The sequence below is a fragment of the Gobio gobio genome (genome assembly GCF_949357685.1).
Source record: "Gobio gobio genome assembly, chromosome: 1".
Lineage (NCBI taxonomy): Eukaryota > Metazoa > Chordata > Actinopteri > Cypriniformes > Gobionidae > Gobio > Gobio gobio.
The window spans coordinates 25,842,995-25,870,069 of NC_137097.1; the positions used below are offsets into that span (position 1 = coordinate 25,842,995).

The window sequence follows — 27,075 nt, forward strand, 5'->3', positions numbered from 1 at the left end:
TTGATGAGCTGCTGGGATCATGAATATGAATCAACTTATCAGCGTTCACTCCTACTGATAAGTCGATTAATAGGTGAGCACCAGCCAATGAGATTGCCATTTGCACATTAGTTTCTGCTTGTTCATAAAGGCTGAATAATTCCACATTACCTTTTTACATTTTTCTAAGAAAATAGAACAAAGAATATCACTTACATTTAGCACATCCATTCTGCGTGGTATGTAAGACTGTTTTGTGTGATAACGGAAAGTTAGTAAATAGTTCACTTTACGGATTGCTTGACAGGGAGGAAACTCTCAAGCGCCCAGTCAGTGTTTGGCAAGTGAAAATACCTGTGTGTACTAGAGGTGCAATGGTTCAAATTTGGTTTCAGGGTCACGGTTTCGGTACAGTTCAGTATGTGTGCTATGTTCGTGGTAATTAGGACATTTGTCAAATAAAAATAAACAAAATAAGAACAAGTAATCAAACTACAAGCAACAGCACAAATACAACAGAGAAAATATGCATATAAAATGAACCGCTTTTCGGGTTTTTCAGGTATCTAACAATAGTTTTTGGGTACACAAATTGAATAATGTAATCAAATATTAAATAAAATTGCATATTATAATCTTCACTGTATAAATTAAATAAAGATTGATTATTATTGAAGTTACAAAAGCTCCAAAGAGCAGGGGGTGATTTTTTGTGTGTAATTTGTTTGATTAATATTAAAAACACATACAGAAGGAAAAGGCTTCTTTCCCTTTAAAGGTGCAGTGTGTAGTATTTATAAGGATCTATAGACAGAATTGCAATATAATATGCATAACTATGTTTTCAGTGGAGTATAAAGACATTAATGAACAGTTGTGTTTTTATTAGCTTAGAATAAGCCATTTCTATCTACACACACCGCGGGTCCCCTTAAAAGTCGCCATTTTGTGTCGTCATGTTTCTACAGTAGCCCTAAACGGACAAACTGCTCTACAGAGCGCTAGCTACTCTCTGCTGTTTCAGACATCTTTGTCCTGTGTTGGTCGCCGGAGCTTCTCTATGTGCTTCGAAAGGGAGGGGTGAGCAGTGGGCTGTTGCAACCTCACCGTTAGATGCTGCTAAAAAAAAGTGCACCTTGAACAAAATACATGCACTGATCCAGCACATTCTGTTACAAATGAACACGTCTTTCTCAACTATTTATGCTTTACTGAAGACATAACCTACTTTGTTTGCTAGAATATTCGCCAAGATGGGCATGTATAATTTTTGTGTGAATTTGTCTGTTCAAGCTGTAGACTCAATATTTGCGCAAAATTAAAACTCAATGAATCGGTTTGAATCTTAAAAGAACCGGCATATTTTTTTTTCGTCATATAAAATTAGCAGGCCTAACTCAATCCACACCTTATCTAATTTTTATTTACACTACGTCATGTGGGGTTAGTCTAGAGACATTAAAAACACGGAGCGGAAAAGCACCTGACGTCATCGCGTGTTTTTTATATTGTCCAATCGAATGAACGGAGAGGCGAGTCTTCTGTTGTGGCGACCGCTACCTTGATTAGACTGACAGGACAGCTGATTTGGGGGTTTCCTAGAAACCCGCAGCGCACTGCTATTTTGTGCCTCGCGTTTTCGAACTTGAAAAACACGTTCTGTGTGATCGGGGCCTAACTTTAGCAATGGTTAATCTATATTTATACAGTGAAGACTATGAAGTGATATTTTACATTTGATACTATTTCTGTAGTGTTGGGCTTGGCATCAATTCCTCAAGCCCGCGTGTTCGTTGAATGAGGAGAGCAGAGACGAAGTTTAGATGAACTGTTTTAATCATGAATTAAGTCAGATGAATGAAGCATACAGAGCTCTGAGTCATAGCTGTCTCTGATAACACAATCCTAGCGAGTCTTATGTTCAGTTCGTCTGTGACTGACTCCCCCCGAATATTTATACAGAATAAAGATGTGGGCAGTCTTTCTTCTCGGAAATCAGATGAATTCTGGTCCTCCGCCTCGCTGGAACATCTCACTCCATTTTCACTTCGTGTTTCTTACTCTGCACAGAGAAACTTCTTCTTTATTAGAAAACACACAAGGCTCTTCGGAGTTGACAAAACAACTCCTTATACGAACCCATAGTCTTAATACATGAATCATCTCATAGCTTTTAATTCCCATTATCTTCAATGAACTTATGTTAGTGATTCATTTCTACAAGATTTCTACAAGCAATTGTTAGCAATAATGCACACACAAACATTTTATCCCCATCAGTAGCCTATCTGAAAATGTAGTTTAGACCTACATGCAGGGGCGTAAATTTCATCTAACAGTTGGGGGGGACGATAAACATGAAATTTCTCAAGAGCAATTTTTGAAGGGGACACAAATAATACAGCCAAAATCGTACTTGTAAGGATATGTGTACCACAAAAAACAAAACAAAAAACATTTTGTGTTTATTTGGCATTTTGGTGCACTGAAAAATGATCTAATGTCCGTTTTTCTTTTCTCGGTTATTTTATCTGACCAACAACACAAAGCGATAGTTGTTTAAATATGAGTAAGGTTCACCACGCAGTCATATTATAATTATTAAATTATATTGCATCCTCCACATAGTATTTTATACTATGATATTCAGATCTTTAGATATTCAACTGCAGCAAGCCCAACACAGATCTGGCGGAGCGGCCGTCTGCATACTTTAGGTTTAGAATTAGCGCCAATTCGGGCGGGTTGTTTGAATTTTGGGTTCATTAACCTATTATTCTTAATGAAAAACACAGCAAGAAAACAGTACAATGACACACTCCCTTAAATAGGCACTTTTACATTTCGCTTTGAAACCAAATCTTCCGCGATCATCTTGTCTGTCAGCTGTTTGCTCTAGTGATGCTCAAAATGTTTCTAAACTTAAACGCATTTTTTGTCCCGTTTGCTTTTGTATTGTTTTACTACTTACACATTTATTTTAAGCATATATCATTATAATATTTTCAATACTCAGCATGGTTTTTAGGGGGGGACAGCCCTCAGATTGGGGAGGTCCAGTCCCCCCCGTCCCCCCGTGATTTACACCCCTGCCTACATGAAAAACCTGAAAAGAACTGTTTTTCAATTGTGTGTTTGTTCTGTTGTATTTATGTACTATGGGCCTTATTCATGAAAGACGAGCAGAATGAATTTGTGTGTAAATCGTTCGTAAAGCCGCTCTGACACAAATTTTGGGATTCACGAAAATGGTCGTATTTTCAAAATGTTAGTTGGTACAAAAGAAATTTACACCTGCTCCCTACCACGTGTAAAATGGTGCGTAAAACATTTGAACGGTCTGTGTCCTAATTTAGGCAAACTGATGACATTGCATTTTGATGCACTATGTACCATAATAATGTTTCAAGAGTTGATTTGCCCTGTTTTTTTTTACTGTTCAACATCGGGTAATAGGCAGTGCTTGTCACTCACTTTTTACCTGGCCGTCCAATCACAGTAGAGGAGGGGCGGGACAAAAACTACACAGACCAATCATCCCACTTTTACACCGACTGAACAACAATAATGGAGAAGTTAACCACTAGGAGTCTGAGCTCTTTTGGAGCCCTTTAGAAGTTTTGACATGCTCTTACATTGGGTATCACCTGAGAGGACAAAAGAACATAGCCTGCATAATGAGCTGCATAATGAGTTGCATAATGAATGAGCTTCAGGTATGTGACTGAGAGCAACAGGATGAAGGACATATATATATATATATATATATATATAAAACAAACGTTGATATTAAATTAAAAAAATACATTAGGCTTTAATATTTAAACATCAATATGAAGCAAAATATGTTTGACTGGTACTATATTTATAGCATCTGAGCAGACATAACTCAGATAAACACGTTATAATCTGTCCAAAACAGGCGAAATAAATCTTGTCTAAACAGTCTTGCGTGTATGACATTTTATATTGCAGCAGGATTCATATTTAAACAGTCTTTTTGCATTTAATATTCACAGATGCTAACAGAATAAACTTAACAGAATGCTTTAAGAAATGAACAGCTTTTTATGAGGTTTATTATTCCAGGATTATTGATTAACGTGTCTCAAAACAAAGGAGCTGAAGTAACGTTACAGCGCTTCATTGTGTTTGTATGGGTTGATGCGTGGGCGTTGACGCGTGGATCGTCAGTATTTGAATCTGAAAGATTCGCATCAGCGGATAATGAAGAGGGTCGTGAACGACTGACAACACTCTTTTCAAACAGATGAACACAAACACAGCATATTTGTTTTCGATTTGGTTTACATTGTTTAAAACCTGACATTTCAGAATTTCTTTAGACATATGTGTCATGTTTGTGTTCACTAAGCTAGAGTTCCTTTTCTGAAGACTATCTGAATAAACGTCTTTGACAGCTGCAGATCGCGCATCATGTTTGTTTTCTTTATTTTGCAAAAAGCAAAATATTTATGCTGTGTACAGTGTAATGACTGTACACAAAAAAAAACATAACAAAATAGAAACTTATCAGATTATAATGATGTATAACACTTGCCTGAATGATAAAAAACAACAGAGTTATTTGAGTCTCTTTGGCACTGATAAGAAAAAAAGTTAGTCGATCGCGACGGCTGACTCGAGGGGGTTAATGTCATGAAACTATGCCAAAAATACCAGACCCCACAAAAGGATTTCATCCTCAAAACTCCATTCCACCGATGCCTCACCTGCAAAATGCTAAGAAAGACAGCCAGCTACCACACTAAATGCAATGGCACTCTTATTTTCTGCATCAACAACAAGGAAATTGGACTGTCCACTACAAATTCCATTCTCCACAACTTCATAACACAGCAAAACGACGTAGCAACCATGAATGCACAAGACATTGAAGAATTCCTTATAATGGCAGGACCTTTGACAATACACATCCAATTACAAAGCTTTCCAAACCCAACAGTACCCAAACCCAAGGCACTGCAGAACAAAACAGCAGTGATGAAGAGCTGTGCCAAGCTGCATGTCAAGAAACGCCCATTGCTTCAACATCCTTTCAAAATAACACTCCACAGACACTAAAGCACCTTGCACAGGACAACCTCACCAAGACAGATGGACCACTCCCAGGAAAAACTGCGGAAAACATCGAACACTGCACAAACAACAAACACTGAAGACAACACTACACACAGAAATCTTCCAGTGCCTAACTCGCCCTCAACAAACAAAGAGCATGCAAAAACGTTTCAAGATCTGCAACGACGAGAGTTCCAGTGTTCACTTCAAAACCATGTAAAAAGTTCACTTGTATAAATAATTGTAATTTGTATTGTAATTGACACTCTGAATAAAGAGTGTCGTTAATTTTATTTTAAAAATAATTGACTACCATCTCTGCACCCGGTCATCTGTTTTCTGAGTTCATCAAACAACTGTGGTGAGTTGGATTAATCAACAAAGACAGTTTGTCCTCTCCTATCATTGTCACTTGCAGTGCATGTTACATGTTTAGTATTTCATTCTCTGTCAGCAAACAGGGCTTCACATGTGATAAATGTAAGGAGATAGTTAGGCTGACGGAGAAGATTTCAGAATTAGAAACTCGCATCCAAACTTTATCTGAGAGTAGTGAGGATGTAACAGCTTTAGACACTGATTTGGATGAGAATAACTTAGTGAACTCTGTACATTGTTCGGTTTCGACTGTAGAGCCCCCGCAGCAGGGCAACTGGGTGACAGTGAGACAACATAGTCGCGGATCTAAAAAACATTCTTCCGTTCCGATTAGAACATCAAAAAGGTTCTCCCCACTCAGTGACGCACCCACTGACGCACGGCACAAATGATGTTCGACTTCGCCAGTAAGAGATCACCAAAATTAACATTAAAGAGGTGTGTGAATTACACATACAATGTGCGCCAAAGTTTATTGTTCTGGTCCCCTCCCCGTTAAAAGGAGTGATGAGATAGTTAGCAGACTATCATCACTCAATGACTGGTTGTCCAAGTGGTGTCCGCAAAATAACATAGGGTTCATAGACAATTGGCAAAGCTTTTGGGGCAGACCTGATCTGTTGAAGAAGGATGGCATTCATCCTTCTTGGGGTGGTGCTGCTCTTCTCTTTAGTAATTTGACACATAGTCTTAGAGCTAAACCTTGACTAACTGGGGACCAGGTCAGGAAGCAGACAAACTGGCTAAACCGACCGTCTGCTAGCTGTCTCACCTCACTGGAGTCAGATAAATCCCAGCACATAGAGACTCTCTCACCTAGATATTATCTCATAGAGACTGTCTGTTCCCCGAATTAGTAAATACAAAAAAAAACATCAAAACTATTCAACAGTAAAAATTAAATTTATGTCCAACAAATAAACAATAGATATAATACAGATGAACAATTGATAAAGTTTGGGTTGCTGAACAGGCCCGTCGCGACAAGGCAGGCAAACCAAGCAATTGCTTGGGGCCCCGAGCTGGCCTGGGGCCCCAAGACAACGACAGGTTAAGAATAAAATGAAACGACAAACTGTGTGAGCGCCCTATTGATAGTCAATGCAGTAAAGTGCAATGACACTGTTATCGGGATCCCCCTTAAGGGGGCCCCTCTTAGTAGTCGCTGACAGCAGCCAGCCAACCACGCGATCTCTGCAGCCGGCAAAATACAAAATCTCTTCGGATTTGAAGCGGAATTTTATGCTTCAGGAAGCCAGAAAAGAAAATAGAGAAAGGAAGAGGAGGATAAGAAAAAACAAGATAGTGGTATGTGATAAATTACACTGGATAAAATAGCTCTACTTGTCTTGTACAAAAATGCTGTAAGTTTGCAGCAGGTAGGCTAGCAAAAATATGTTTATGTTAGCTAACTTACCTGCCTGACAAATGCTGCTTGTAACGAACAGTTAGTGCAACTTTTTTTTTCGAACAGACGGAATTACATTAGATTGCTATAGCTTTGTAATAGGTTTTGATGAAAGTGGCATAGCATGCTATACGAACTATTATTTATGCTATGCATAAATAACCTGGAATAGTTAATATAGCATATATTAACAATTATTATAAACATTATTTAACCAGAAAGAGGCAGAGGAACATGATTTTTTTCATAGCTTATCTTAATGTGCTAGTGTCGGGATATACGGTAGTGACAGTTTGCAAATATGACATTATTTTTATAAGTTACCATTGGATCTTGAACAATTACTTTATTCTGTGGCAATTTTTACACTGTTACATTTTGAAGTACAGTATCAGGACCACCCACGTTTTACTGGTACTGCCCACATGTTTTACTGGTACTGTTTATTAACTTATTTATTTAACAAGGTATTATAGTCATCTGTTGCAACTTTATAATAACCATCTAGATAATGTTTATAGACAGTTTACAAACCAACTAGTAACCCTTAAGTATTCCCAAAGTGTTAGGAATATCTGGTCCGTCTATATATGTAAATGTAATGTTTATAGATGTTTAAAAAATGGTTACTTAAAGGTTTACAATTTTTTTTTTAATGATACAGTGGTGTTTTTTGCAAATGTTTTCAAATTTTATGCACAGTATATGCAACAACAGTATTTGCACTGTAAACCTTTTTATTTATATAAAGTGTGGGTGAACTTAAACTGTATGGCTATGCCGCGGTTCCTGTAGGCTTTGCGTGCGTGCGGGTGGGGGGGTATTGGGGGGGCCTCCATGTCCATTTTGCTTGGGGCCCCCAAATTTCTTCAAACGGCCCTGTTGCTGAATAAGCGCAAAAGTGCTTATTGTTAATGATATCATTACAGATAATAATCTAGATGTGCTGTGTTTGACAGAAACCTGGTTAAAACCTGACGACTACATTACTTTAAATGAGTCCACCCCCCAAGATTATTGTTATAAACACGAGCCACGTCTGAAAGGTAAAAGGAGAGGGGTTGCTGTAATTTATAATAATATTTTCAGTATTACTCAGAAGTCTAGTTTCAAATATAATTCCTTTGAAGTCTTGGTGCTTTATGTAATGTTATGTAGTGTAAATGATAAATCATGTTTAACATTTGTCTTGGCTACTGTATACAGGCCACCAGGGCACAATACAGACTTAACCAAAGAATTTGCTGAGTTAGTACTGGCTGCAGATAAAGTACTAATTGTTGATGATTTTAATATACATCTAGACAATGAAAAAGATGGATTGGGATTTGCATTTAAAGACATTCTAAACTCTATTGGAGTTAGGCAACACGTGTCAGGACCTACTCATCGCCATAATCATACTTTAGACCTAATATTGTCACATGGAATAAATGTTGATATCATTGAAATTCTGCAGCAGAACGATGACATCTCAGATCATTACCTAGTATCATGTATACTTAATTTAGCTAAGGCTCCAAAACCGTCCCCTCGCTTCAAATATGGCAGGACAATCACTGCCGCCACTAAAGATTGCTTTTTAAATAATCTTCCTCATCAGTTTCATCTCCTCAGCATCCCAGAGAGCCTAGAGGAATTCGATGTTGCAACAGAAACAATTGACTCTTTCTTTTCTTGACTCTCCAGTACTTTAGACACAGTTGCTCCCCTGTGCTTAAGGAAGATTAAAGAAAATAGCCCAAAGCCATGATACAACGAGCACACTCGGGCCCTTAAAACAGCAGCCAGAAAAATGGAGCGCAGCTGGAAGAAAACAAAACAACAGGTTTTTCGTAATACGTGGAAAGAGAGCATGATTGCATACAGAAAGGCCGTTAAAAACTGCTAGATCTGCTTATTTCTCGACTCTCTTAGAAGAAAACAAACACAACCCTAGGTATTTATTCGATACAGTGGCTAAATGAATTATGCTCCTTTTTAGAAAGAAATGGTGTCTGTGAGGATTTCCAGTCGGGATTTAGACCGTATCATAGCACTGAGACTTCTCTCATCAGAGTTACAAATGATTTACTCTTATCATCCAATTGTGGTTGTATCTCTCTATTAGTGTTAATCGATCTTAGCGCTGCTTTCAATACTATCGACCACAACATTCTTCTGAATAGACTCGAAAATTATGTAGGCATTAGTGGAATTGCATTGGCATGGTTTAAATCGTACTTATCTGACCATTATCAGTTTGTAGCAGTAAATGAAGAGATGTCACACCGATCACAAGTTCAGTATGGAGTACCGCAGGGCTCAGTGCTAGGACCATTGCTCTTCAACCTGTATATGCTACCACTGGGAGATATCATTAGGAAGCATGGCGTTAGTTTTCACTGTTATGCTGACGATACTCAGCTCTATATTTCTTCATGCCCTGACGAAACTTATTAGAGATTAACGGAATGCACAACTGATATAAAATACATCTTAAAAATATATCTAAATTACGGCACATGCTCTCAATGCAAAATGCTGAACAGTTAGTTAATGCTTTCATGACCTCAAGGCTAGATTATTGCAATGCTTTACTGGGTGGTTGCCCTGCTCGCTTAATAAACAAACTCCAGCTGGTCCAAAACGCAGCAGCTCGAGTTCTTACTAGAACCAAGAAGTATGACCATATTAGCCCAGTTCTGTCAACACTGCACTGGCTGCCTATTAAACATCGCATGCATTTTATAATCTTGCTTATTACTTACAAAGCACTAAATGGTTTAGCTCCCCAGTACTTGAGCGAGCTCTTAACATATTATACTCCATCACGTCTACTGCGGTCTCAAAATTCTGGCCAGTTGATAATACCAAGAATATCGAAATCAACTGCAGGCGGTCGATCCTTTTCCTATTCCTAGCATTGATCGGAAAGCAGACACACTCTGTCAGTTTAAATCTAGACTAAAAACACATCTCTTTACTATGGCATACACAGAAAACACTTTTTCAATGAAATGATTGTTACGCTGCATTAACTAGGTCAGGCGGAACCAGGAACACTTCCCATAACACCTGATGTACTCGTTACATCATCAGAAGAATGGCATCTATGCTAATGTTAGTCTCTCTGTTTATCCCGAGGTTTCCTGCAGTCAGCCGGATCCAGGTCAGATGGTGGACCTGCGCCCAGACATGACCAACGCATGACCCTGAAGTGTCTGCAGAGACCGTGTGAATCAGACTCCCCCTGAAATTACTTCATCGACACGGCATCCTCAATAAACCCATCTCCGGTGTGATGACTCCGATCGTTCGAATATTCCTAATTAATAATTACTTAATCAATACGCAATCCTCCATAAACCCGTCTCCGCCGTGATGCCTCCGCTCTTTTGAATATTCCTGTTTAATAAGTGTTTAATCGATACGTCATCCTAAATAAACCAAGGGGGTAATCCTACACCCGGAAAGCGTACCTTCCATAGGGGCGGCCATTGCTAACCAAGCCATCACCTGCTGTTAGCATCCCATTGACTCCCATTCATTTTGGCGTCCCTTTGACAGCGAATAACTTTACATCTGAGGTGTTTAAAGACTCCATTTTACCATTGTTTATTTCTTAAGAAACACGACAATATATAAAAGGCTCCATTACATTGTATCTTACACTATCGCCCCGTAGACGGCGTTTTTGTAATAAAAACGGAGGTGGTGACCTCCTGCAGACTTCTTAAGGAGCAAGGCACTCGTCCCTCCTCTCTCTTCTCCTGCTAACACGGACACAACACGCTGTGCTGTGGCTGTGGGCCCCCGCCCAGCAGAGGCCCACATGGCAGGCCTCAACAAACACAGAGCCAAAGGCCTCACAAGGCCATGGACCAGAAGGCCCAGACTCTGCACGCCATGTGCAATTTTCTCATCCTCTACGAATTCGAAGCAACCACCGTGATTTAGTTATTAAAGTTTGTGCACAATATATGTTGTCCTGACTCCGTGCCTGCAAACATATTGTCCCTTTAATGATAGATCTTGCTAATGCGCTCTAAGAGCTAAGGTAAATTCAAAGAAATAATTATTTTTCTGTGACCATGAAAAATATCCATTTCTAAGAATTAAATTAATAATCAATATTGAAAGTCCTTAGGACAAACTGATTGAATGATTGTAATGTAAATGTAGCTACATCAAGTTAATCTAGTTAACTGATGCAAATATTCATAATTAATCATAAAGAATAATCATGAGTTATGAATAATTATTAATATTTCCCCTCAGAGCTAATTTGTTACAAATAATTTGATCTGACTCCAATTTTGTGTGACTCCATTAAGTGTGTTACGTTTAGAGTTTATCAGCTGATCTTAAGTTAAGTTGTGATTTAATTTAGATGGTTGATTTTTTTCTTAGCATCTCTTATTTTCAAATATTCGTTCATCAAGGGACCCGATATCGCACAGAGACTAAGCGGATTTCGCCAGCTCATGACACAAACTCGTCATTTCTGATATTAGTCAGAGGATTGCAGAGTGAATATTTTACCTTTAAGTGGTTGCACCTGCTCACTCAACAAAAAGTTTAATTTAAGTAATATCCACGAAAGCTCCTTATACAACCTGCTAATACAGTGATATCGGAAATTACAGAAATCGGATTATCCCGCACTCTCGGTATGATCTATCATAACACAAGATTTGCGGAAATAAAGGACTCCACATGGATCCATACTAGAATAATGATTTCGGAGTAATACAAGATAAATCAAGATTAACATTTATTTTGGCCAGACAGAAGAAGAAAATACTTAAACAAGAATCCATGGTGGGGTTGAGGGCTGGTGTTGGCACGTGAAATGATTCTCTCTGGTATGAGTTAACACATGAACCATAAGGTTTTTCTGTCCGAAACTCATTCCACACTGATGACGTAAAACCGTTCACTCACAAGTGAATCCTCATGTGCTGCTTAAAGGTGACTTTATATCTGAAACTCTCTCCACAGAGATCACATGTGAACGGCTTCTCTCCAGTGTGAACTCTCATGTGGATGTTAAGACTTCCTTGTCTGTTGAAACTTATTCCACACTGTTGGCAGGTGTAAGGCTTCTCTCCAGTGTGAGCTCTCATGTGGACGTTAAGGCTTCCTTTTTGGCTGAAACTTTTTCCACATTGTTTGCAAGTGAAAGGCTTCTCTCCAGTGTGATCTCTTATGTGGTCTTCAAAGTGATGTTTTCGGATGAAACTCTTTCCACACTGAGGGCAGGTGTAAGGCTTCTCTCCAGTGTGAGTTTGTATGTGCCTGTTAAAGTTTCCTTTTTCAGTGAAACTCATTCCACACTGTTGGCATGTGTAAGGCTTCTCTCCAGTGTGAGTTCTCATGTGATATTCTAGATGTCCTTTACGGGTGAAACTCTTTCCACACTGTTGGCAGGTGAACGGCTTCTCCCCATTGTGGATTCTCTTGTGTTGTTGAAAGTGTTGTTTTTGACTGAAACTCTTTCCACACTTAGGGCACGTGTAGGAGTGAACTCTCATGTGAACTTCAAGGTTTTCATGTTGTTCAAAACTCTTTCCACACTCTCGGCAGATGTAAAGGTTCTCTCCAGTGTGAACTCTCATGTGGTCCGTAAGGTTTCCTTGTTGTTTTAAACTCTGTCCATCCTGAAAGCAAGTGAAATAAGTTTCTGTCAAGTTTCTGTCATCTTGATTCTCAAATTGATCTTTCTCTTTCATTTCATCCAGAGCTTGACTCTCCTCTTTCAGCACCAACAGGTCTAAGAAAAAAAAGACAAAATTCAACCTGCATGATGTTTTGATAATGTTTAATTTCATATGATTTAAAAATAAATTCAATTAATGTTTTATGCCTTCATTCGATTGCCAGAATTTTTTTTAATATACAACACAATTTCTGATAAAAATACACACAATTTCTCAATGAAAGATATATATTAAAATGGATTCTTAAAATCACTGATACATCATTTATATTAATTTAATTTAACTATTAAAATGGAATCCAGTGAAATGTATGTCATGGCCCTAAACATGTAAATAAATAAATAAATAGTTTGATTGTTAAATTGTTTAATGATTTAAACGAATTAGACATGTTTTTTACTTTTTAGTCAAATTTGATGTTACCATTAAAATTGGAGTTAAAAAAAAATTGGGAAAACCAGGGCCTTTGATAGGGCCCTAGTATGAGCAGCCTGTCTGTGCTGTCGTCTCCGCTGGTTTCAAAACATGTCTCCTTTACATTGTCCTTTTCTGCTCTTTGCAACATCACAACCTCTCTGCAGTAACTTTCTGCATGTGTCTTAAAACAACTTCTGACGTTTACATTTTACATGCCGTAAGAAAGTCACATAAACCAATCAGAGCAGTCGGGCTGAAACAGATTTCCGTTGATTTCAAGATTAATATGATTTCAAACCACATATGAATGTAGCTCTAAACAGATTTGTACAAATCGCATTTCATTTAGGGTGACCAAATGAATAAATGCAAATTAATTACTTAAAAAACATACAATGTATTTTCTGGATTTTTGTTTTAGATTCCGTCACTCACAGTTGAAGAGTAACTATGATAAAAATGACAGACTTCTACATGCTTTGTAAGTGGGCAAACCTGCAAAATCGGCAGTGTATCAAATACTTGTTCTCCCCACTGTATGTATATGTATATATATATATATATATATATATATATATATATATATATATATATATATATATATATATATATATATATATATATATATATATATATATATAAAATGATCCTTATTATTATGAAATTCTGTTCTTTTATCTGTTATCAATTTCTTAAAGTATATGTATTTAATATGAAATATGAGCCTCGCATGCATCCACTGTGGGAAAAAAACTGTACATTGAAGAAAAACATATGGATGGTCATATAAATGTATTTAGAGAGAAGTATTATTTTACTTATTTGTTACCCAAAACTATCATTCATACTGAAGCCGAGCAGAAACGCCACATATGGCTCAGAGAAGTAATCGTTAGCACTAATGTGAAGCTAGCAATAAGATAGAAACACTTTGACTGATGAAACGAAGCCAATAAACACGACTGCATCAAGATATGGTGTATTTGAGTTCTTCAAGCCTTAACTATTTTCATAAGAATAATGTATGCAGTGCTGATTGAGTGCAGACTTTAATCACTGTATAGAATAATATAAAACAATGCATTGTCTGCCTCATTCTGAAAACTTTTTTTAAAACTTTTGGCCGCCAGTCTTGGACTCCCTGGGAGAAGAGTAACTGTATCTCAATGGGACTTTTCCTGGTTAAATAAAGGTAAATAATTCTGTCCAACAAAATACAACGTAGGACGTATTTCAGGGCAGGTATTGCATTTATCACGTGATTTGTTTTATCACCGTTTACGTGTACCAACACCAATATCCCCCAGAAAGAACTACAACACCCCGAACCAGCGTACTGAGGGCAGCATAGCCAAGACTCTAGAGCGCCGCTTTGTAGTCTACGATTCAATACTTTTTTTGCTACTGTGTAATAACTTTCTACAGCCAGCGTTTCTGGAAATGAACAAGGAAATTAACCGTTTTTAGATCTAACTAAATTAAATGCAAGACCTCGGATGAAAATCTGGCCGTTTTGAAGACTTTTTAAGGCCTTAAATTTAACATTTTGAATTTTAGACATTTTAAGACTTTAAGGACCCGCGGGAACCCTGTTCAAAATTAGACCATTTACACGTGTCTGTGAGCAAGCATGGCCAAACGACACTATAATATGTCACGATGTCCAGATCAAAACATGTGATGCACACAAATGCTCTTATCCTTAGTTTTGATTGTCTTTGTTAGCCACGATTTTTGATGAAATAATCAAGTATTGCATCATACGTTAAAAAAGCTGAGTATCTCAGCTCTCTATAGACACATCAATCATGCTTCTAGACCAATCAGAGCCCGAGATCTCCCTTTACAAAGTTGAGGAGGCGGAGTCTCAATGCAGATGAATAGGAGTATTAGATAGTTAATATCTAGTTAATATCTTAATAATTAGATAGTTAATAATTAGATAGTTTGGACAGATTAATATCAATCTGCCAACTAGTGGAATCAACAGAAACTTTCTGAAGGGACAAAGACCAAACAGATTACAAATTACAGATTTTCAAATAAAAAAAAATCAAAAAATCAAAATATAACTTTTTATAGATGTTTATCATAAAATTGTGAATAAATACAATGTAATATATGCAATATTCCACCACTGTGTTAAAATGTAGAGTGTTTTTGAGAATGAGACCATTTTTATGAATTTACTCCAATGTATGTGGGTAGGGCATAGCCTGGCTCCGCCCTCCTACGTACTTCCGCTCAATTTTCATCTTCCTTCAGTTCTCCGTCTGGGACTGCGTACATTCTTTGGTTTTCTCTGATAAAATTTTGGGAGTGGCTGAGAACGATGACGTCGATGCCGTGCCCTAGTTTGAGCCGTAGTTCAGTAATGGCGGCTGAGAAAAGATGCAAGCCAAGCCATTCATTCAGTTGTGGCGGCGCTGCCGAATATACAGAAGTTGAAGCCGGAGCAAGAACAATCTTTGCTGAGTTTTGTTGGTGGCCATGATGTTGTGGCCGTTCTTTCCCAAGGGGTTTGGGAAGAGTTTGATTTCCCAGCTCGCTCTGTTAGTGCTGACAGAGTTGCTAAAGCCCCTTTCGGACGTTAATGGTTTCTCGAGGGTCGTAAGGCATTGTCATCATTTATAGGGGCTAGTCTGTGATTCTATTGCCGTCTGAATCCAGAATGTCAGTGTTTTTCTCCCACCACCCGCGTAAATCCCTGGCCGACTTGCCTACTGTTTTAGACAAACACCAAGGTCGTGTGGTAATTTAAGTGCCGTCCGAATCCACATCTCTGAGGTTTCAAGAATATGTCACTTCAAAATTCACTGTTTATATAAATTATAAATATAAATATTTTAAAAAAAACCTGCAGAGCACCGTACGCCTGCGCTTCGCTGTAATTTGGATGCATTTTAAAGATAGTTTTAGTGCTTTTATTACTGAAATGCTGTCAAATATTTACAAGAGCAATATATTTCATCACCGCAGTTACATTCCATGTATGTTTATTATTGTTTTTGGGTTTGTTGTTTCTTTTTCTCTTTTTCCTGTTTTCTTAGTTATTCTCGGAAGCACCGGACCAACATTGACAATTATAGCGTTATCACGCTATACGCAAACAGTGACGATCAACGTAATGAGTGACGTGTGACGCATAACGAGTGATGAGCGACCAATCCGTGGACGTGCTGGCATGTTAAAAGGCTCCAGCTGTTATGAATCGGCAGTGAGCAGTTTGGCGCAAGCTCTCACTCATCGCTTGTGCTTCCGAAACCGCCTATTGAGTACCATGATTATCTGTTAACATTCATTTTGATGTTTCCAAGTTAGCTTTCCTTTGGGTTTGTTTGATATTCTATTACTATACCAGTTCTGTCTGAGAGTATGCGTGCTTGCGCTAGAGTTGTAAGTTATTGTGTGCACAGGTGTTTTGAGATCAAAAGCCGCGTTTCCACCCCAGGAACTTTCCCCCAGAACTAGGAACTTTGGGGGGGAACTCTGTGTGTTTCGACCGCAGGAACCAGGGTCTAAATGAAGTTCCGGGTAAATATTTCCCCCTCCAAACGGCCCTGCTTGCGAGGTGGTACTTTTCAAAAATTCTGGAACTTTCGGGGGTGGGACTTGGGCGCTGAACATGCTGATTGGTTGAGCTCTCGCAGCATTTTTTTTTTCAACCGCCAGTCTTTTGCAAGGTGGGTTCTGCGTTCAGTAAATATTTTCTTTGCAACAATGGAGTTCAACAAAAAATTAGACCGATGGACCGATGACGAGGTTCAGGCTTTATTGAGCATATATGCGGAGGAGGACATCCAGCGGGAACTGGAAACGGCGACCCGCAATGGAAAGGTATACCTGAAGATATTGACTCGGTTCCAGTCACACTGGAAAACAGTGCAGAGAGAAGTTAAAGAAATTAAGACAAGATTACAAGAAATTAAAGGATCATAACAACCGGAGCGGTTCCGACCGGCGTATCAACAAGTGGCATGACCGCCTGGACGCGTTGTTGGGACACAGACCGTCATTTTCTGGTGCAGCGGTAACGAAAGACTCGGCTAGTGCGTTGTTGGAAACCATCCAGGAATCCGAGTGGGTTGAAGGTAAATATCTCATCTTGGTATCATCTATTAAACTCGTTGCAGTAACTTTTTTCAACGTGCTTTTCCAGACGTAACGAGTGGCCCCAATGAATTGCAGAAAACGGAGACCAGCGTGTTTTCCCCCGCGGTCACCAGTACAGTACGTTAGCCCTCGTCCCGTGTCTCCTGCCGAAACACACACACGCCGAGGTATAAAGCTGACAAAAATGTGTATATATTTAAAAACTGATGTGTAATCCTTAATGGTTTTTGAGTAGTTTTGTTGTTTTTAATTGTAAACTTAAATTGGCCATGATAAAAATTGCACACTGCATTGTTCAAGCTGGGCAAACAATTGTTCATTATTTGTAGTGAAAACACTTTAAATAATTAATTGATGGTTTCTATTGTTTCATGGTTGCCTTGTGTATTAATTTCCATGTGTTTCTGTGCAATCTTTCTACTTAGAGAAAAGGAAAAGGGACTGACTTTTCTTGATGCACTGAGGGACATGGAGGATGCTAACCGGGCCGTCCTGCAGCATGGACAAGAACAGCGTGACCAATATATGCAGCTGTTACTTGAGAGCAAGAGGGCCGAGGAGAGATGAGGAGGCAAGAGTTGGCATTCCACCAGTCAGAAGCGGAAGAAAGCAGAGGGACTTTCAGACCGGGTTTCTGTCTGTTCTTGGACAGTTTGTCCAGTCGTTCAAGAAGTAGCCACAATGACCAGCCGCTTGAATGAAGCATTTGCTCTACCACATTTGTACTTTATATATTGTACGTCTTGGCACAGCTCTTGGACAGGTTACTGAAAATACGGGGTTTTTTTATATTGTTGTTTTCACATTTTATATTTTCATTTTATTTTTCTAGTAATTTATTTGTCTTTGCACACTTTTATTTTAATTTTGTAAGAACTAATCTGTCTAAAATGAAGTCAAATGTGTAAAATGTCACTGTGTCTTTTTAATTTCCACATTCTAACTATATAACCACATTCTAATTGTATTCATATAGTGTAGGAAGCAAATAAAAGGGCTGCTGCTCACAAGACTTTCTGAATATGCACATAAACATATCTAGAAAACCCAAATATTATATTTTTAAATGTATAACTATGTGAATGTAGTATAATAACTTATAACCACAACTTAAGTGAAGCCATTAGTGTGGTCCTGCTTCATTTCAAATTTGAGGAAGAAGTCTCTAAAATTATGCATTTAATGAAGCATATTGTAATACTAGTCATGTGATTTTTTTGTTTGTTTTGTGAATGTTAAGAGATGTTATTGTGATACAAAAATAAAATACTTGCTGTCTAGTACCTAATATTTAAACTGCTTAATTCAGTCTATTGTTTTCATTCAATTAACTTTTCACACATCTGTCATGAATGACTGAAACCTCATTATCCTTTTATAGAAAATGTTTTGTTTTGGAATTGAGCTATTACAACACATTCAGATTCTGGATTGCCCATCATCCCATTTTGCATTAAAATGGTCAAACCAGGTGAAAGTGCACGTTTAAATAAGCAGTGTTGGTAATGTGTATACCAGCAAAAGCAGCGCTGCTTGCATCACCTCCACTTGTTAGTAGCCACGTTTCCATTACAGATTTGCGCAAAACTTTTGCGATATTTTCTAAAAGTCGACAAAAAAATATTGCGAAATGACAGCGTTTCCATTAACTGGTGTTATGCGACTAAAACATTTTTTTTCCTCTCGTGATAAATCATTCCAAAAATCATGCTACGTATGTTGTTAGGTTTATGTAGCCTATATCCCAGCCACCGCACGCCATTATTATTAATGGAAAGAGACGTGTGTGTTATCCAAGCACTGATGGCAAGGAAAGCACCTTATACTTGAGCGGCACATATGAGGTGTTATGATAAATTGTGGCATTTTATATTCTATTGTTTTTTTATGAGTTTAATAAAGAACTCGTCTTCTGTCCAAACATACCATCCTCTGTAAAGAATGATCGACTTTTAGCCTACATACGCCAGGTTATTGTGACGCATTGCCACATACAGAGACAAGCAAAAAGTTTGAATTTGCATGGTGGAACTCAACGGTTTTTTTTTACCACTTCGTTATTTTGGCTCGTAATTTCGTTTTTTGGAAATATAAACTGAATTTAGAAACTCTTTTGAAATGAAAAACTTTGCGTTTAATAAAAAAAAAATTTTTTTTAAATGAAGACAGCGTTTGGAGTGGAGTGCAAAATAATCTGTTCCCTGAGTCCACGGCCTTTGCTGTTATCGTGAGTGTAAAAGTAGACAGTTTATAGTTTATAATTATGTCTTGCACTTATCTGTATGGCTAAAAAAGAATGAGTATATAAACAAATGAGTATTTTAAGTTTCCGCTGGAATAGCCTAAGGAAAAAATTCCTCAAAAGGCGACAACGATTTCGTCGGAAAGAGGGTTAAAGAAAACGTAGCCTATTTAGTTTCATATAGGCTATGTCTAGATATTATAATCTTTTAATTTCATATGTTGATTATGAAAAGTGAGCAGCATGAGTAAAGCACATAATCAGATGCGCATATGTCTGGAGACATGGATTTTAAGCACAATTGAATTGTGTTTTCTAGAAAGTCTTTCTTTAAAATTAATTTCGTTTTGTATAAATTGTATTTTAATTTTGATCAATGTTTAACAACTATTTGGCTGTAGGTTATATTTAATAAATAAGAAGCAAACCAAGATTGTCGGGAATGGATAGACCTAGTCTTTGAGCAAGGCTGAAACTATAGCATCTTTCTGTTTTAATACATTTCTTGAATATATGTCATAATTACAGTAGGCCTATAGATAGTTATGATATTTGTGGTTGCACCGGGGTCCGTCATTATAAAGTTACGCCACTTTCCTTATAGGAGAAAATATATGTTGTTTTAACGACATAAGATCTCGTACATACTTGAGTGGAAAAAAAATTATATGTAGGTCCTATGTGAGGGCAATGCGTGACCGTACCAGGTGACCTGTAAATGCGAAAAAAACTGTTTCCATTGCAGTTTTGCGAAAATGTCCTTTTTCGAATTGCCTGAAAAACCACCTCATGCGAGCGTAAAAACTTTTTTGCGATATATGGGAGTTTTTGCGAAATTGATGCGTTTTCATTGGGCGTATTTTCAATTCGCAATTTCAATTTGCGCAATTTGAAGGGTAATGGAAAATGCGGCTATTGTTGCAGACAGTATCGCGCAAAAGTGATTACTGTCCGTCGGTGACTGGGAGAAGCAGTTGCGCGCATTCCCACGTCACCGGACTAATTTGCCTACTCTCCCCTGTACTTTAGACCGCGGTGGAAATGCAAGCTGTGTCCCAAAGTGAAGGGTGCGCACTTCGAAGGCCAGACCAGGCCACGCCTTCGAAGTGCACGAAGTGCATGAAGGGCGACCCGAGGGACAGGGTTGCCAGGTCTGCACAACAAAACCCCTCCAATTGCTAATAAAAAGCAGCGGAATCACGGCCAAAATGGGCCAGCATATGCCAAAACGCGAGGGGCGCCCAGTACAAATATTGCTAAAGTAAAGACAACTTACACCTGTGGACTATAGGCTACAAACAAAACAAACCACATCAACAGTAAATGCCTCCCAATTCCAGACTTGGCAACACTGAACCGAGCGTCGTTGAATGGGCTGTAGCAGGTGTGTGACAACTGACAGCGGACGTTCGTGAGGAGATTTTAAAAAGAAAAATGGAGCAGAATTAGTTAATTTATTTTTTGCTTTTTATGAGTTTTATTGGATTTTGACATGCTTCAAAGCCTGCGATGATGGGAGACCGGACCATAAGCACGTAAATCTGTATATGGTTAAATATTTAATCGTTAAGTTGCAACTATTGTTTATTTATTATGTTAAATGTAACTGTTACAATATATTTTAAACATTTATATATTTACGTCCAAGTCTTTATTTAAGTACTTATTTTTATTCAACTCACATAATCTCAGATGCAATTGTAGCTATACTTTTTATGACATGCCAGCCGTCGACCGATTCAGCCCCGCAAACCTGCGGACAGTGGAAATATGCGCTCATCCCAGAAGAAGATGTCCCGCTGGCACAGGCCTTACCAGGGTTTCTATTGTGCATTACCATCCCGGTCCAGCTCCACCAGCGTCTCCCGCTCAGCTCAATGAAAGTGTAGAAATGTTTTCTTCTGTTTCAGCTGTTAATTTAAATTTCTGTTGTTTCTGATGTTTATTGTAGGCCTATTAATAGTTGTAAAAAGTACTTTAAGTAATGTATAGACCAATTTATTTTCATTTACACATTTTAATTATAAAATATATGCATATATATTTTATTTAGCCTACACCAGGGGTCGGGAACCTTTTTTGACCAAAGAGACATTTTTTCATTTTTGGTTAATGCATTTTTCCAAAAGAGCCACAGAAAAAAATAATATTAAATTATTATTAAAAAACATGCTTTTTTCCCCAATAAAATTTCAACAATAGTAATTATTAGGTCCATAACTAAAAAAAACACATATGCAGAAAACAATAAATAAATTGCAATATGGAATTAATTGTGCAGGGCTTTGTGAGGTTGAGTTATAAATCCTCTTTGTGTGTGTGAACATCTACTGTGTTTACGTGAATACTCGACTTGGCATTTTGATATATTTCTGTAGTCTATTAATCTGACGTGCAGCCGAGGACAAAGCTGTGCTTGTCCGTGTTGCGCTCGGAGCACGTGCACAGCATCCTGTCAGTAATTCAATTGTCTTTCGTGACTTATCACGCTTTTATCATTCATTTTCGTCAACTGAAATCTGCGTGGATTATCATAAATACACATTTATTTATCACAAGGGTCTCTGCGGCAAAAGCGAAAGTACCCGCGGGTGAAATGTTTCGAAATGTCTCTTTCCACAACAGACCACCAGTTTCAATAAAAGGATATATTAAAGTTTGTATAGCCTACTTTTATATTTTCGCTGCTGTTCTAAAAATGGTTTTCGGTTACCTTAAACAAGCCACAGCTGCTTGAATCCCAGAGCAGAAGCTGTTACCACAGAAACGCAAGTGGTTATTGTTTGCTGTCGCGAGACTCGCGACTCGTGACACTCGCTAACAGCACTGAACGTGCGCGGCCGGTACAACTTGAATATTAGTTATCATACGTTTCATTAACTTCGGTTGGCTGTACAACAAGGGAATTGTAATTGGCTGCTTTTTTTCTGCAGAGAGCGGATCTCTGTTGATGTGTCTAATTTTTTTTATCGATCATTTACAGGGTGAGAGATGAGCCACATTATTTTTGTCAAAGAGCCAGGTGTGGCTCGCGAGCCATAGGTTCCCGACCACTGGCCTACACATTTCAAGTTAACGAAAATTAACAATAGACAGCAATTACTTGGTTTAATTTACAAATAACTTAGCCTGGGAAAACCCAGACAACTTCCGGCAAATTTAGATTTGCTCTACAAGTAGTCTGGCAAAGAGCCCATTCAAGCCCATTTCTAAACCCTAGAAATCGCGGCACCAATCAGAAACGTTGGGGCGGGCTTTAGACGATGACGACAGCGCAGCGACATTGAAGCAGCCGTAGAGCATCACTCGTTCGAATCAGCTATCGCGTCTGTTTTAAGCGATTTAAACTTTTCCTTTTCGTTAAAACCCGAGCAAAGAACAACACTCGAAGCCTTCATATCTAAAAAAGATGTTATCGCTGTCTTACCGACTGGATTCGGCAAAAGTCTGATACCAGCTTGGCCCTTTGGTGGCTAAACGAATGGGTCTTAGCGAGAGCCCTCTGGTAGTGTTAATGTTTTACAAAATATAGTTTTAAGTCCTTTTCAGGCGTGAATGTAGTTGTTTAAAGCTCAAATATGTGGTTTATTTATAAAGAGAGTGCCTTTTTTTTAAATTTGATCTGCCATTTTCGGAGTTGTGAGCTCCAGTGGTTCAGCGGCGCTCAATCGATCATTGAGCCCGCCGAGAGGCGCATTTCCTCGGCCAGTCCTTCTGCCGTCTGCCGCTGGCTCTGATGTCTCTGCAGTGGTTAAACCGTCTCGTCTTGTGTAGATCTAACGGCTGATCTTTGCTCTCATTAATCTATAATTTGTTCCTAGACAGATCGTTTTGTCTGAGGGAAAAGTGAAGTTTCATAACTTTATATTTTTAAGATATTAAACTTTACCATTGTAGTCTCCTAGCGCTGACTTTGACTGAATTGCTTTATTTATTGTATAGCTTCTTATACCTTTTACTTATACTTTTATAATTGCTATTGATGATCACACATAAACTGACATTTAACAAAAAGAGACTGGGTTGTGTTTTGTGTCATATTTAATTTATTACAGTGATAGCCTATATTATGTGTGTGTGTGTGTGTGTGTGTGTGTGTTTTTTTAAATGTAAAGGAAAAGAGGCTGGGTTTTTTATATTTCGTTTTGTTATAAACATGCATTGAAGATAATATGCATTGCCTGCACTACATATACAAATATATACTGAGTGATACTGTCAAGAACGCTGCTTGTCCATTAGCAGAGTAGGCGGACTAGTGTCCTCCCGTCCTCGGGAGTTCATTCTCCGGAGTCAAACTTGGTAAGTCACGGACGCAAGTCAGAAGTTCGCGTACGAAATATGTCATAAAACACCACTGCCTCATTTCATTAAAAAAATAAATAAACATAATAATAGCCACACGAATGTGGTTCAGGCAACGCGTAGCTAGGCCTACATTGATTATCTTATATATTTATAATAAAACGAAGTATAAAACACCCTGCCTCTTTTCGTTTACATTTTAAAAATAATATATTAAACATTAATATGTGGTTTAGGTAAGGTGACCAGATTTCTGAAATGGAAACCGGGGACATTTCCTATTTGAGAACACAAGTACAGACAAGAACGCATATTGAGAAACGGCCAGTCAGATGTTTCTCCGTCGCTCTGCATACGTCATCTCCCTCATCGCTCTGATTGGTTTGAGGTCTATCCAATTGCGCAGAGAGGCATTTGAGCGACGCCCGTTGGTGACGCCCCTTTGGAAATGATTTGTCTATGAAGCTTTGCCAGACCATAACTCAGTTACTACTGAGAATGGTCTGGTTTTAACCAGGCTACAAATAACTTGCATAAAATAAAATAATAATAATATAGAGAAATTGTTCTGTGCATCCCGGCCACGACTTTACATTCAGCCTTTGGAGGAGACTTTCGGTATAATGGACCGTCGTCAGTGAGCGACATTCATTTATTCATTCATTCATATAAAATACTTTATTTTGCAGTAAAGTCAGCAGTTTTCGTTTATTTGCAGTTTGACTTATAGTTTTGAGTGACAGATGTCGTATTTGATTTAGCCTATTTTTGTCTGACATATTTTAGGTGTTGACAGTATGCCTATAAGAAAAAATAAATAAATGATTGCTTGGCCAACATAGCCTTTTACTTCTGTTATCCCCAGTCTCTCTCTCTTTCTGTAGAGGACATTTAAAAGAGAGATTCTGGAAACGAAATCTAAATTTAGCTGGATCGGTCGGGAATGAAATAATTTATAGCGCGTGAGCACGGAGTGAATTTGAAGCGCGAGCGGGAGTGTGCGGTGCTTAATAGATCTTATTGCGGGAGCGGGACGAAAAAACAGCCCCGCGCAGATCTAATTTGTATTTAAAGAAAGTGCAGAAATAAGAAAGATAAAAGAAAAAAAGAGCAAAAAAGGAGAGAATGGACTGATTCCTCTTCTTGAGAGAATGGTTGAGAAATAAATAACACTTATGCAAGTTAAAATTGGGAAATTATCTTGCCAGGTTGCTCTACCACGAATGCACTAAACGTTTTGTTTACTTCAAGTTCAAGCGGTTGCGCCAGGCTACACTTGAGTTACCGACCGCTACCGTCTTTCACTGGGAAATTTAAACCCGCGCCGCAAGAAATCTGATGGAGTGCCTCGGGAATGCGGACCAGTCAAATCCTGTAGTCACCAGTGTGCTATGAATTCTGGGATAGGGTAGGCTGCGAAGTTGTGGGAAGGTTCCATCTGCTGTACCCTTCCTTTGCCTGAGAAACGGAGGGCGCATTTTGAAGTCGCTTTCGACTTGCGGCAGCCTTTGTCGCACCGCTGTGACGCAATCGCACTTCAAATGTGGCCTTCAGAGGTGCAGCTTTCACATTGGGACAGCCTTCGTAGTGCCGCTGTGACGCAATCGCACTTCAAACGCGGCCTTCGAAGTGCGCGCCCTTCACTTTGGGACACAGCTAAAGATTGTAGCAGGGCTGGGGGAGAAAAAGTTCCTGGGAAAAAAGTTCCTGGTACAAATAGTTTCGGGTAATTTCGGTGGAAACGCGGCTTTTGAGGATGAGAAAAAATCCCTTATAGACAACAAATGTAAAGCTGATCAGTCACATTTCATGCTTTGCTTTATGCAAAACACAGATTTTGTTAGATGTTGTTATCTAGTGTAATTAAGTGACATAAATTAATGGTTTTCAAATCAGAAGTAGATTTTGGGTTTAATGTCACACAAGTAATTATAAAAGGCTATTGCTGAATTATTTTTCCTAATTTAATGTGTCGTATTAATGAATGGAAGTCAGATCTTCACAGGTTCACTTGAAGCAGCATTATAGAATGAAACCAACCTGTTTGTTCCTCAGTTTCTTCATGTTTCTCTATCAATATTTCTTCAATCTTCACGTCTTCACTCTCCTCTTTAATAAACGCCATCTTTATAATAGTGTGTCACGCGGATCTCAGTCTCTTCTCCAGGAGTTTTTCAGTGTTTGTCCTGTTTAAAATGAGAATAATTAACAGAAAGAAAGTGAAGTGTCAAAGCTCTAGTTCAGTAGTTCTAACACAACTAATAAGAATGAAAATTATATAGCCAGTTTAGTTATTAATGATTTGTAGAAATATAGATAGAAATAGAAATGGAGTGTGGACCTGGTTCTCTCGCCAGTCGCCAGAGACTGAATTCATGTTTGAACTGATTCATGATAAAAAGTGAAATGAGAAGCTCCTTGTGTTACTCATGAGTTTTTTCTGTTACTTTACTCACACAACGCTGATAAATGTTAGATAAAGCAATGCAATGTCACATTTAATACTGCATCATTCATTCTGCTTCACTTCAATAGTTTTCTATCGCATTAAACAATTTAAAAGCTTAAAACACAAACCTCTCCAGCCAAATCAAAACAGACGTGGGAGCGCGGCGCGGGCTTATGACGTCACACTTGGATACCAAAATAGAAGTCCCGTTCACACTCTGCTGAGTCTAAATGACAACAGAGTTGACTGTATTTGGTGGACTACATTTACTAACACAATGGTAAGTTAATAATACAGTTTACATTGAGAGTAAAAAATTATTTATTAATAATTTATTTTCTTCTTTTTTTATATTTTATTAATTTTATAATAATTTAAATAGTTATTTGATTTATAATTTTTTTTTATATTTGAACATTTTATATTACTTATTGTTTATTTTCTATTGTTGCTTAATCATAGGATTGTGTGGTTTGAAGGGATGTTTATGTTCACTTGTAGGAGATCAGAGAATTTCCAGGTTTCAAGGTTCAACCATTTCAAGGTTTTTAACGTCACAGTAGAGTAACAGTAACGTCAGTGTTGTGAAATTTTGTTTGTCCCTTGGTAAATTAACACTTGTTGCAATATGTACATGCACACACAATTATACATGAACTTGATAAATGTTGCAAACATGTTTTACAATCCACAAACAAATGCCTTTTAATTTGTGTGTGCAAAATACAGAATTACATGAATGTCCAGCGATTTGTACAAATAGAGACATTTTTGTGAATACAAATGTTTTATTTTGCATTTATGTATCATAATTTGCGCATGCAACAAAGAAGATGCGCATTTGTGGATCATGTGACACACGTTCATTTATTGGCGCCTTTTCTGTGTCGATCTCATTTGATTGTTTTGGATTTTGAGACTTTCTTTTCACGTTTTCAAGCATTTCACAACCCACACACAAACAACTACCAGTGAATCGACTGGTGCTAATATTTAACGT

General features: G+C 38.1%; 2 protein-coding genes across 3 annotated transcripts in view; one reads left to right on the forward strand and one right to left on the reverse strand.

The window, feature by feature from the left end:
* The window catches only part of LOC307123219 (uncharacterized protein), a 302,474-nt gene that overhangs the window by 221,548 nt on the left and 53,851 nt on the right, over positions 1-27,075 (forward strand). The window lies entirely within an intron of this gene.
* LOC307123449 (uncharacterized protein) lies at positions 11,588-26,280 on the reverse strand. 2 transcript variants are annotated; one of them, XM_079811982.1, is made up of 3 exons: positions 26,204-26,280; positions 25,667-25,812; positions 11,588-12,602 (listed from the first exon to the last, which is right to left on the reverse strand). In XM_079811982.1, the coding sequence occupies exons 2-3, from the start codon at positions 25,749-25,751 to the stop codon at positions 11,770-11,772; spliced, it is 918 nt and encodes a 305-aa protein (XP_079668108.1). In that variant the 5' UTR covers positions 25,752-25,812; positions 26,204-26,280; the 3' UTR covers positions 11,588-11,769. The 2 variants fall into 2 exon arrangements, with proteins under 2 accessions (XP_079668108.1, XP_079668109.1); XM_079811983.1 differs by having other exon boundaries at positions 25,968-26,253.

Coding starts and splice junctions, on each gene's coding strand:
- LOC307123449 (XM_079811982.1), bottom strand. CDS start 25,751: ATGGCGTTTATTAAAGAGGAGAGTGAAGACGTGAAGATTGAAGAAATA. Junction 12,603..25,666: donor AGAAACTGAGGAACAAACAG/GTTGGTTTCATT, acceptor TTTTTTTCTTAG/ACCTGTTGGTGCTGAAAGAG.